The sequence below is a fragment of the Drosophila sulfurigaster genome, chromosome X, assembly GCF_023558435.1.
Source record: "Drosophila sulfurigaster albostrigata strain 15112-1811.04 chromosome X, ASM2355843v2, whole genome shotgun sequence".
In the NCBI taxonomy this organism is placed as follows: domain Eukaryota; kingdom Metazoa; phylum Arthropoda; class Insecta; order Diptera; family Drosophilidae; genus Drosophila; species Drosophila sulfurigaster.
The window spans coordinates 9,428,626-9,439,866 of record NC_084885.1 but is presented as its reverse complement, the minus strand read 5'-3'; the positions used below and the strand labels follow the sequence as shown (position 1 = coordinate 9,439,866).

General features: G+C 37.5%; 1 protein-coding gene and 2 pseudogenes across 1 annotated transcript; 2 read left to right on the top strand and 1 right to left on the bottom strand.

The window, feature by feature from the left end:
• Window positions 1-3,244: 3,244 nt before the first annotated feature.
• On the top strand, window positions 3,245-3,697 carry LOC133847777 (ataxin-8-like; annotated as a pseudogene).
• A 1-nt stretch (window position 3,698) lies between these two features.
• On the top strand, window positions 3,699-4,669 carry LOC133847776 (putative uncharacterized protein DDB_G0271606; annotated as a pseudogene).
• A 126-nt stretch (window positions 4,670-4,795) lies between these two features.
• LOC133849233 (nose resistant to fluoxetine protein 6) lies at window positions 4,796-9,720 on the bottom strand. Its single transcript, XM_062285168.1, has 6 exons — window positions 9,283-9,720; window positions 7,739-8,147; window positions 6,722-6,795; window positions 6,124-6,653; window positions 5,200-5,856; window positions 4,796-5,128 (listed from the first exon to the last, which is right to left on the bottom strand). The coding sequence occupies exons 1-6, from the start codon at window positions 9,620-9,622 to the stop codon at window positions 4,862-4,864; spliced, it is 2,277 nt and encodes a 758-aa protein (XP_062141152.1). The 5' UTR covers window positions 9,623-9,720; the 3' UTR covers window positions 4,796-4,861.
• Between the last annotated feature and the right edge of the window lie 1,521 nt (window positions 9,721-11,241).

Genomic DNA, 11,241 nt, shown 5'->3' with positions numbered 1-11,241 from the left:
ATTTTAGATGAGCCAAAAAACTCGCAAGCCGTCAATATCGTGGAGTGGCATCCACAAGGCTATGTTGTTCGAGTTATGGGAGGAGAAATGTAGTGCCTTTTTTGGCCAATCCACAAAGGCGCTCCACAAGGGTGCCAAACTCCTCCCTATTAATTCGAAAATTATCTTAAAAAAATGATTCGTTGTTTCCAGGAACATCGCGCTCCCAAAAACACCCATGCTGCTGCTAAAAAGTAAATGTATTTATGTAAATATTACATTGCTGCCAGCAATGGCCTATACTCTATACTTCGCTAATTTTCCCTCCACTTCGTTAAAATCCTCATAAAAATTCTGCAATTTAATAAAATTTTCCATTTTCAAATGCGCGTGCTGTTTTTTGAAATGTTCGCCAACTCGTGTTTACATTTGAACAGCTGATATTTCAGAGCGGCCATATTGAGAAATTTACCGTTGCCCATATTTTTCGGTTCGTGCAGATGGAAACCCCGAAACGGGACTTTAAAAAACGTAGAAAAACTGAGTGAGGTGGAAAGAGGCTATTAATTGCGTCAGTCACAGTAAATGTGTCACGGTTCAGCGTTTACTTATTTTTGTTTAGTTACACAAGGATTACCTTCTATTAATACATACTACATAATAAAAGAAGCGTGAGCATTAATAATACCTGGCAATAATTATTTCATTATATCGTATCAATACATCGATGCCTGAACAATAGAATCGATCTTTGTGCAAAATCAATATCGATATAATATCGTATCGTGTGCATCTCTAGTTGCAATCTGTCTGTCGTGCCGGCAAGTCGTCTGTTGTCAAAAGTCGTTAAAAGAAAAGTCGCAATTTATATTACAGGTTTTTATTATTAATTTAACATTAATATTCTTCATTTCAGTAATTTGAAATTAACCAATAGCCCAAAACAAATTAAGCAATTGTGATATGTGTAAAAGTATTAAGTGATAATTGTGAAATACCAAAAACAAAACAATGAAAGTCGAGTGAAAAATACAACCCAACAATTCGAAAAGATAAGGTTCTCTAGAACCTATACTATATATATAGCATTGAGTTTTTCTAATGAGTCAGAGTCAGTGCACGGAGAACAGTTGTTCCATTAATTGAGCGAGTAAACCTATGTTTTGTGTAGTTGTGTGCAAATGGATCTGAGTGAGACATCTACGAAGCTTTAAAATATATACATATTCTGGATCCAGACGAGATGAGTTAATCATATCGATCCAGCAACAGATCTACTTTCTACTTTCAATTTGGTATTATGAAAATTTAGAACGAAATATATGTGATTTGGGTATTTCGTAGTCGAGCAATCCCAACTAGAGCGTTTATGATTGTTATATTTACTGCTGAGTGGACTGAATGCAGAGTGGTGAGCAAATAAATGCAATGAGTGAGTTAGAGTTTTGAAAGAAATTCAAATCTATCCGTCGACAATGTAAACAGGAATTTACTTTAATCTGCGAGAGATAGGAGAACGTAGAGTGGTAGAGCTGTAAAGGAGATTGAAGATTCGAGATTTTGGCCCGAATTTAGCTAGTGCTGAAGTGCAACAGCCTCAAGTTGTCTTTTGTCAAAAGACTTTGAAAAAAGAATAATCGGGGAAAAACCAAACATTCACTAAGTTTGTAGTACGTCTTCGATAAACTTTCATTGTTGTGTACGGATTTCAGCCTCCTTGCTCTTTCCGTTTATTGATAGTTAAATCAGTAAATTAGTCATCACAAAACAACTTTTAATATGTTTATGTGTTCTAGCCAGCTTGGTTAATAATTTTGTCAACATTAGCTTTTTTTTAAAGATATTTTTCTTTAATTGCTTTCGGTAGTGCATGCAAATTTGGGGTTTTCTCTTGAGTAGACAGTAAATGCGGTAGAAATTAAGATTGAAAGCCACAACTAATCTGTTGTTGTGTTTTACATCTGTACTGTAGTTAAACAATTATCCATTAACTAATTTTGTTGATTTAATTTTTTTAGACATCAACAACAACAGCAACAATTGGTGATCTCGTACTCAATCATTAAAAAAAACCAACAACAGCGAGAAGTCATGTCACAGGAACAGATTGCGACCCTGGCGCAGATAGTGCAAAGGATCAAGAACAATCCAAGCAGCGAAGATAGTCAACAGATGCTTCGCATTCTTAAGCAAAATCCACAGATAATGGCGGCCATCATTAAGCGGCGACAGCAAATAGAAATGAGTGCAGCTGACGGTGGAGCTAGCGGAGGATCAATTCAATTTGGGAATAGTTCCCAACAACAGCAAGAAGTCATGACACAGCAGCCGATTATGTTGAATGCGCCGCCGGCAAAGACGCTGGCAGAGATTATGCAAAAGATCAAAGATACTCCAGTCGACGAGAACAGCCAGCGCATGCTCCATATTCTGAAGCAGAATCCGCCGCAAAGAGAAATTAATGATCCTGCGGGTGAAGCTGACGATGGGGCGCTACAGGAACTAAAGCAAATGATGGAAGACATGATGATGAATAAGTGATACATGGCCAACAATAGCAACAAGCATCAATTACTTTTGGTGCCAAAATGTAAAAACCAAAAACAATGATGAAATTATATTCCCTGTAGCCATTTTTACAATGTACATAAAATATGTTAGCAGTATTTAATTCTATATATATCGAATTTAATCTAACATTGTATTTGCTGCAACTCATGTATGCCTTATTAAAGAGACAATTTTTATTGCGCGGTTTCTCCTGCACGTTCACAGATACGGTTGTTGTTGTTGTTGCTGTTGTTGTGCTTATTCTTGTGGTTGTTGTAGTTGCAGTTGTTGTTGTTGTTGGTCATTCGATGCCACGACGAATAGCCTCCAAAGTGCCAAGATAGACAGTGAAATACCAGGCGAACATCAATTAATAGCAAGCAGAAATGGAGTAAGTCATTCAATTATTTAGTAGCGCCATCTATGATGGTCAACTGGAACATAGTATGAAGGTTGAAATTGGTGCAGCCTAAAAGTATGCTACGATTATTTCGCAGGCTAAAAATAGCATCAGAGCAGCAAACAATTTTGCGTAGCATACTTTCAGGCTGCACCAATTTCAATCGCCGCACTAAGGTCTATTTAACCACCAAACATAGATGGCGCTACTAAATAATTCAATGACTTGCTGTATTTCTGCTTGCTATTAATTTATGTTCGCCTGGTATTTCACTCTGTATTTTGGCACTTTGGTGGCTATTCGTCATGGCATCGAATGCCCAACAACAACAACATCTGCATCAAGAGGACGAGTAACAACAACAACAACAAGCACTTGAGTAAGCAAGCACAACAACCACAACAGCAACAACAAGAACAACGACAACTACAACAGCAACAAAAACAACAACAACAATAACAGCAACAACAACAACTGCAAAAACAACAACAACAATAACAGCAACAACAACAACTGCAAAAACAACAACAACCACAATAACAACAGCAACAACAACCACAACAACTAAAACAACAACAGCAACAACTACAACAACAACAACTACAACAGCAACAACAACAACTACAGCAACAACAACAACTACAGCAGCAACAACAACAACAACAACAACTACAACAACAACAACAACAACTACAACTACAGCAACAACTACAACAACAACAACAACTACAACTACAGCAACAACTACAACAACAGCAACAACAATAACAACAGCGACAACAATCACCACAACTACTACGACCACTACAACAACAATAACAACTACAGCAACAACAACCACAACTGCAACAACAACAAAACAACAACAACAACAACAACAACAACTACAACAGCAACAAAAACAACAACAACAATAACAGCAACAACAACAATTGCAAAAACAACAACAACCACAACAACTAAAACAACAACAACAACTACAACAGCAACAAAAACAACAACAACAATAACAGCAACAACAACAACTGCAAAAACAACAACAACCACAACAACTGAAACAACAACAACAACTGCAAAAACAACAACAACAACAGCAACAACAACAACAGCAACAACAACAACAGCAACAACTACAACAGCAACAAAAACAACAACAACAATAACAACAACAACAACTACAGCAACAACAACCACAACAACTAAAACAACAACAGCAACAACAAAAGCCACAACAACTACAACAACAGCAACAACAATAACAACAACTACAACAACAACAACAACTACAACAACATCAACAACTACAACAAAAACAACAACAACAACAACTACAGCAACAACAGCAATAACAACAACAACAACTACTACTACTACTACTACTACTACTACAACAGCGACAACAATCACCACCACAACTACTACGACAACTACAACAACAATATCCACAACAGCAACAACAATAGCAACAACAACAACAGCAGCAACAACAACTGTATTTGTGGATTTGCAGGGGAAACCTAAAAGCAATCGCGCAATGGAAACTTCGAAAGTTATTAAATAATCTATTTAATGCGGCATATTATGTACATGAGTCGCATCAGATACAATGTTAGATTAAAATAGGCATATATAATATTTGAACTAGAATTGAAGAGTGCAAACATATTTGATGTATCTCAGCTGTTTAAAGGACTTTCAAGAGCTACTTACCTTGATTATAAAAAGGTGTCCTTGCGGGATTCTTAACAGTAATAATAATAATAATAATAATAGTAATATTTCTTAATATTCTTTCGAATATTAAAACACTGCTAGCAACAAAAGCTTAGAATCTGTTAATACTGAATTGTATAAAGACAAGCAGGATAGTTTTTATAGAAAATTGTATTGATAAAAAAAAAATAGATTTATTTGTAAGTAACATAATTACAGTTAGGCATTTGATGGATTTGCAGCTCTGCTGATTGCAGGCTCAATTTCGGACACCTTTTCAGCGTCGGTGGTGGCAGGAACAGGTTCTTGAAGGGGCTCGCTAGCAGCCTTGGGTTGATCGACGGGCGCGGGCTTCTTGGGAGCGGGCTTTGAGTCACCACGTCCGAAGATGGCCTTTTCAATGCCCAGAATGGGAGCCTCAAAGGCCAGTGTTGCAAAGATGGAGAGAGTCAGCGTGATACCGAAATCGTGCCACCAGCGCAGGATCTGAAAGCAAACGAAACGAGGATCGTTTAACATATATAAAAGTGAACCTCAAAGGAATAATCACAACTTACCGCATCGTAATCGGAGAAATGTGTGTCCGTCTGCAGACGTGCGGCATTCACCAGTTGAACGATTCTGTGGATCACGTACATGCAATAGGTAAGACGGCTGAAACCGGTGAAGAAGCTCCAGGAGAGGAAGTCGTTGATGAGACCACCGTGTCCATTGTAACAAGCCCAAACAATCCATCCAATAGCAAAGGCCCACGAGCTGCGACTGAGTGGCTCGAACAAAGCGCCCTCAATGAGTGGGGAATCCGGAGTGTGGGGCAGGATGCGCCAGTAGGGACCCCAAAGATCAGCGAGCATGGTGCCAAAGGCCACAACCCAGCCGGTGATCACCCAGTGCTTGGCCAATGGAATTTGACGTCCACGATTGCGTGTGAAGAGGAAGTAGCCGAAGATGACGCCAATCAACCATGTGGGAATGCGTGTGTGTGTTGGATAATACGTGAGGCGCTGGCGAAGATCAACATGATCGTCCTGGACACGGAACAGCGTGAAGTCGTTGTGCAAGAATGTGGCAACTGTGCAGCCCAAGCAGAGCAGACCAAAGATCACAATTGGGATGAGCGCCTTTTTGCCCCACTTCCACAGCGGAATTAGGAACAATGGGGACAGGAAATACAACTGAGTATCTACGGCTAGATACCAGGATTGCGACACGCACTGTGGAAATAAAAAGAAAGCAAGCCAAAGGTTAATGCAGTTATAAAGCATTATTAGTAAGATGTGAGTTGTATAGTACATTTTTGGGTTTCTAAGTTGTGGTAATGCAATTATTGTAATTGTGGAAAAGAGTTTGTAATTTAATAAAAAGGAAAACAGTAGGAATACTTGTAGGTCATAAAATGGAAACATTTCATTACATTTCACTGACTATTTCCCATTAGGAGTTCGAGAGTTCAGTCTGAGATATGAGGTCGCTTTACTTACAATGCTGTAGGGGAAGGCATAGTTCTGCACATAGAGGAGTGTGGCCCACCAAGTGTCCGCGCAACGTGCATCCTGGGTGCCCAGCTTGAACCACATGGGACCGGCGCCAGAGTATTTGTATAGGGACATGATGTAGAGGACGACAACGGCAACGACGGGAGTGAGACGAATGTAACGATGGAAGTACATCATGGGGATGTTCAGTTTGCCCTTGGTGCGCTCCATTTCACGGAATGCTCCCCAGCACATCAGCAAGCCGGACATGAAGAAGAAGGTGTCCACGCAGAGGGAACCGTTCTGCACAAGCATGGAGTACGGGGTCTCCAGCCATGCATAATAGATGTTGCGGTTAATGTGTGGCAGGTCATAGAAGGTCATATATCCGTGTCCGAAGACCACCCACATCATACTGAAGCAACGCAGACCGTTCAAGCAGTGAATCACATTTGGACTGTTCACCTGTTTCACTGTGAAGATCTTTGGTGCATTGTGGAGCACCGAGAAGGCCAAATAAAGTGGTTTCTTTTGTCCTGCAACAAGGATTAATCAGAATGTTAAACTCCGAATGGGACTCTGTATTAACAATGTTATATATTACCTCCATTGCGAGTCTGTACAAAGTCGTAGATACTGCTGGCTATCATGAAGAAGATAATCAGCGAGAAGAAAACGCTAAATGGAGAAGAGAGATATATTTATTTTCGAAATATTTGTTGGACTTTCAACACAAAAATATTGAAGATAAATGGCATGAATGATGAGGAAAATTCTGAAAGTCTAGAGAATGCTTCGAGTGCATTGCCTAGATCTCAATTAAATTGCACGATTATGCAAGCAATTTCAGATTAGCGATTAGCGATTCGAAGATTGGCTATCAAGCAAAAAGTGTGGTACAATAATCACATACTACTACATACAAACATCGAACGCGGTGGGGCGAGAGCTGTAAATAAACTTATTTCGCTATATTTGGCAAATCGTGGGCTTTTGCGTAACTTTTGATTTCCGATAATCGTATCGCCAATTTTCGATTTGACAGCAATTGTGCGAAATTTGACGTTTTGCGATAATGCCTGATCGGCTGATCAAAAATCCATAAACGAATCTATAGCACAAATAAAAAATGGTCATTTTGTTGCCTTGTCAAATAAATTTCCCAATTTCTGGGCACTAATTTGTGGTCAATTTGTGGGTAATTAAAAATGTTGAAGCTGATGCAACAACTACAAAGCGTTGCAATAATGTGTGAGCAAATGTTTTAAGAGTTGATCAGAGCTTCTATCGAAATAGCTAGAATTCACGTGAATAAGTTCGGAATGGATTAATAAAATATACCACAATACAAGGGTATATAAATTTACTTATTTTATTATACTATTATTTTTGTAGTACGCATTGTTGGAGTAATTTAAAGGGTTGTTCTTTACCATAAATAATTAATCAATACACTACGAAATATGCGGAATTCCCTACAGATTGCGATCTATATAAGATTGTTAGGTAGACGAACTATCGATTAAAAATATATAATACTTGTATATAACTTTTTGTTGAATTTGCAAGTTGTTATGAGGCTTGTGTGTTTGAAAATAGAAAATAAATTTATTGTACTTACATGGCAAAAATATCGACGCCGCGGAATTCGATTGGTGCATCATATTTACACCAACTTTCGGAAACCATTTGCTCGGTGAGATTGACATAATCAGTGCCATAAAAGTGTTCAATAGCGTATTTGAGAAGTAGATCAGTTTTCTCGGCACTGCACGTGCTTGGCACACAAACGCCCAATTCAAAGATTTGTGGATCAGTTTGCTTATAGCTGATACGTGCTGTTGAGGTCTCCTCATTCCTGCGCCTCACTTGGCTATAGAATTGGGTGATATTGAGACGCGTCAGGCAGTATTGACCGCGAATCTCATCGCCGTAAGTGCTTGAAGCCGCAACGCATTCCTCGTATTGACCCATGCTGATCAGATGGCCCCAGAAGAAGCCAACCGGTAGACGACCCCATGTGTCGGGAACTGCAAAGATCGTGGTTGAAGTTATGAAAAATTGCATTCTTTAGGTTTAAAGATATTCGGATATTCTTATGGCATTAAAAATATATACGCTAGAGAAGCGATTGTCTATTCTCTGAAGATTAGTATAAACATACAAATTATATCTGTTAATTCGCAACTATGAACTGTAGAAATAAAATCTCTCTACTCAAAACGAATTTCTGTAATTTTTTAATGAATTTAAACTATCTACAGTTTAAATAAACAAACCATAGTATACTGCTTTAGTTGCAACATTTGGTACATTTCGATTACAAGTTTTGGGACATTTTTCATTCGTTGGTACTTTTTCTTCAAATGGCAATTTGTGCCATGCATTAGATCACTTTATCTAAAAGGGACATTTGTTCTATGCATTGCATCACTTTGGCCAAAAAAAGGGAAATTTGTTCAATGCATTGGTAGGTACATTTTGCATAATGGTTCAAGGCGCTGCTAACGTCCTAGAACTTTAAATAGTTGAGGACATTTTCCGATACAAGTTGCCATGATCGCTTCGAATCTTTTTTAGTTTAGCATTTAATTTCAATTTATATTGAAATATAAATTTCGGAAATTTCTTCAGAAATCTTTAATGTGGATTATGTACACGATTTATCATACTTCACATGGAGTTAAGTTTCATTAGAACACATGATTTGTTGGAGTAAAGAAAAAAAATTGATCACTTCACTTGTTCACATTAATATTTCCAATAAATTGCCCATAGTTACTAGGATGAAATGGCATTTCAACACATTCATTGAGGTTGCTCACGTTTGAAACAGTGATTGAAATACAGCTGAGCTATATATCAATCAAATCAGGTTACTGTAAAACACACGCCAATATCTTTAATAGGGGGTAATCGTAAAACGTTGTTTATAATCGATAATCACGGTATAAAAACGATGTGGAATCTGTTGCATCATAATACGATTAATCAAATCTTATCACTTATCAAAATTTACAATATGCGTTGAGTTCTTATCAAAATTTGATTTTCAATTTGATTTACCACCGACAATAATACGAATTCTTCAATGGGATTAAACAACCAACGCAAAAAACAACAACAACAACTCAAAAAAAAAAAGAACAAAAATTTGAAGCTTACACTCGAGTGCCCACTCTTCCATATTGGCGATTGCGTCACGGATGCGTGCCACATCTCGATCACAGAGATCATCATTGTAGGCTTTGTTGCCATATGTGTTGCTGGGGGTCAGCAAGCCAGTGCTTGCGGTTTGATTCGAAATGGCAATTTGCTCCGCGGCAAGGGCAAAGAACTGATGAGCCAAGCTGCTCTGCATTGGCAGCGAGTGTCCCGTCAGCAGATCCTGGCCATTGTTCAAATGAGCCGTGGCTGTTGCTGTTGTTGTTGTTGTTGCTAGCAGCAGAATAAATGCTGTTATCGCCATTGCTGGCATCGCCAGCTGATGGAGTTTCGTTGTCATAATCCTGATCGATGGCAGAGGCGAAGCGAAACGAGGCGAAACGAGACGAAGCGACGAGCAGATGAGCACGGAATTGAATGCTCCGCTAACTAACTGTTTGGCCAATGGACACAATAGCTTTTTATAGGCTCACCAATGGCCACTTGAGGCGTCGTCAGCATCGACGTTGACGCTGACGTTGCGATTGTCGGTTGCGGTTGCGAAGACGCTCATGAAATTTATAAATAGTTGTTGGAACATACACATAACACACATTGTAGATGATGCAGGCCCTTGATAAGGAAGTTTATAATCAATCCCGCTTATCTGATTTTGTATTTCACTCTTTCCTTTTTGGCTACCTGCGCTGGATTTGCTTGGGATTTGCAGCACAGCTGGTATAAATTATATCAAAGTCAACTGTGCTTTAAAACTGTACAGATAAGCCATGTCGATTTACAACTAACCGCTCTTAATTCAATTACTGGAAATCCCGATAGCAGTTAGTATTGCTCTCGAACTTCGACCATTGCGCTTAAAGTGAGTAACTTTCTCACAGTGTTAAATAGTTTTGATAACCCATGTATTGTAGTATATTATAAGATTTAGTAATTGGCTCAGTAACAATGTTTCCGTGTTTGTTTCAAATTGTTTGTTATCTGGCATCTAACATACCTTAGATACTGTTAATTATTACTCAAGAGTTAATCAGTTAATCGAATTCATTTAAAAAGTTCTCTTTATTTTTTTTTGGGGTAACTAATAAACTTATTAAATTAAATGCTGTTAATAGTAAGTAAAGAAAATAGCCTATGTTTAGAAATAAATAAGCATAAATAATACATAAATGTATTTCATAGATTACATAATAACTTTTCATTCACATCGATGAAAGCAATTAATCCTTCCCTATGAAATTATTGTGAGCTTTTCAGCAAACTTATTTTCAGGATGATCATTTTAGGAATAAGTTTCAAAGTATGGATCGGACTGTTTGATAACCTCTTACATTCTTGTTCAAAATTGTATTTTTAAATGAAAAACTTTTATATTAATAGAATTATTTCTAATAGAAAATAGTTGAACTGCAAATTTAAGCTTTTATTTTGTAATAATATTTCTACTCCACAATCAGTTTTGTTATAGAATAATTAGTATTTATATATAATATATTTTATTGTATTTAATTAAACTCTGTATAAGCCTTTATCATAGTTTCTAAGGAAAATAAATAGCATGGTAAATTAACTAATTATAGCCAAAAATTTGGAAGTCATTTCAAAGTTATAATTTAAAATTCCTGATTTAAATGCAATAATATTGATTGCTTCTTATGAATATAACAAATTTTACACAATTGAATTGAAATAAAAAAAACTATAAATTGTTAGAACATAGTGCCATAATTAACAAGTAAGAAAGCTACAGTCGAGCGTACTCGACTGTGAGATACCCGCTACCCAATTTGATTAAAGCCAATATATTTTGCGGTATTATTCTCAAAATATACCAAATATACTGCAAATATACTAAAAATATACCAAATGGTATATGTGGTATATCGATATAGTACCGCGTTCAAAATATACCATGGACGGCTCAATATACCAGATTGTGAGGCAAAGCAACTCAGATCCCTA

Bases quoted from the DNA above. Each gene is read 5' to 3' on its own strand.
- LOC133849233 (XM_062285168.1), bottom strand. From the start codon at position 9,622: ATGACAACGAAACTCCATCAGCTGGCGATGCCAGCAATGGCGATAACA. The intron at 8,148-9,282 runs GTAAGCTTCAAA...CGATCTTTGCAG, and splicing joins GGAAGAGTGGGCACTCGAGT to TTCCCGACACATGGGGTCGT. The intron at 6,654-6,721 runs GTAATATATAAC...TCCTTGTTGCAG, and splicing joins TGTACAGACTCGCAATGGAG to GACAAAAGAAACCACTTTAT.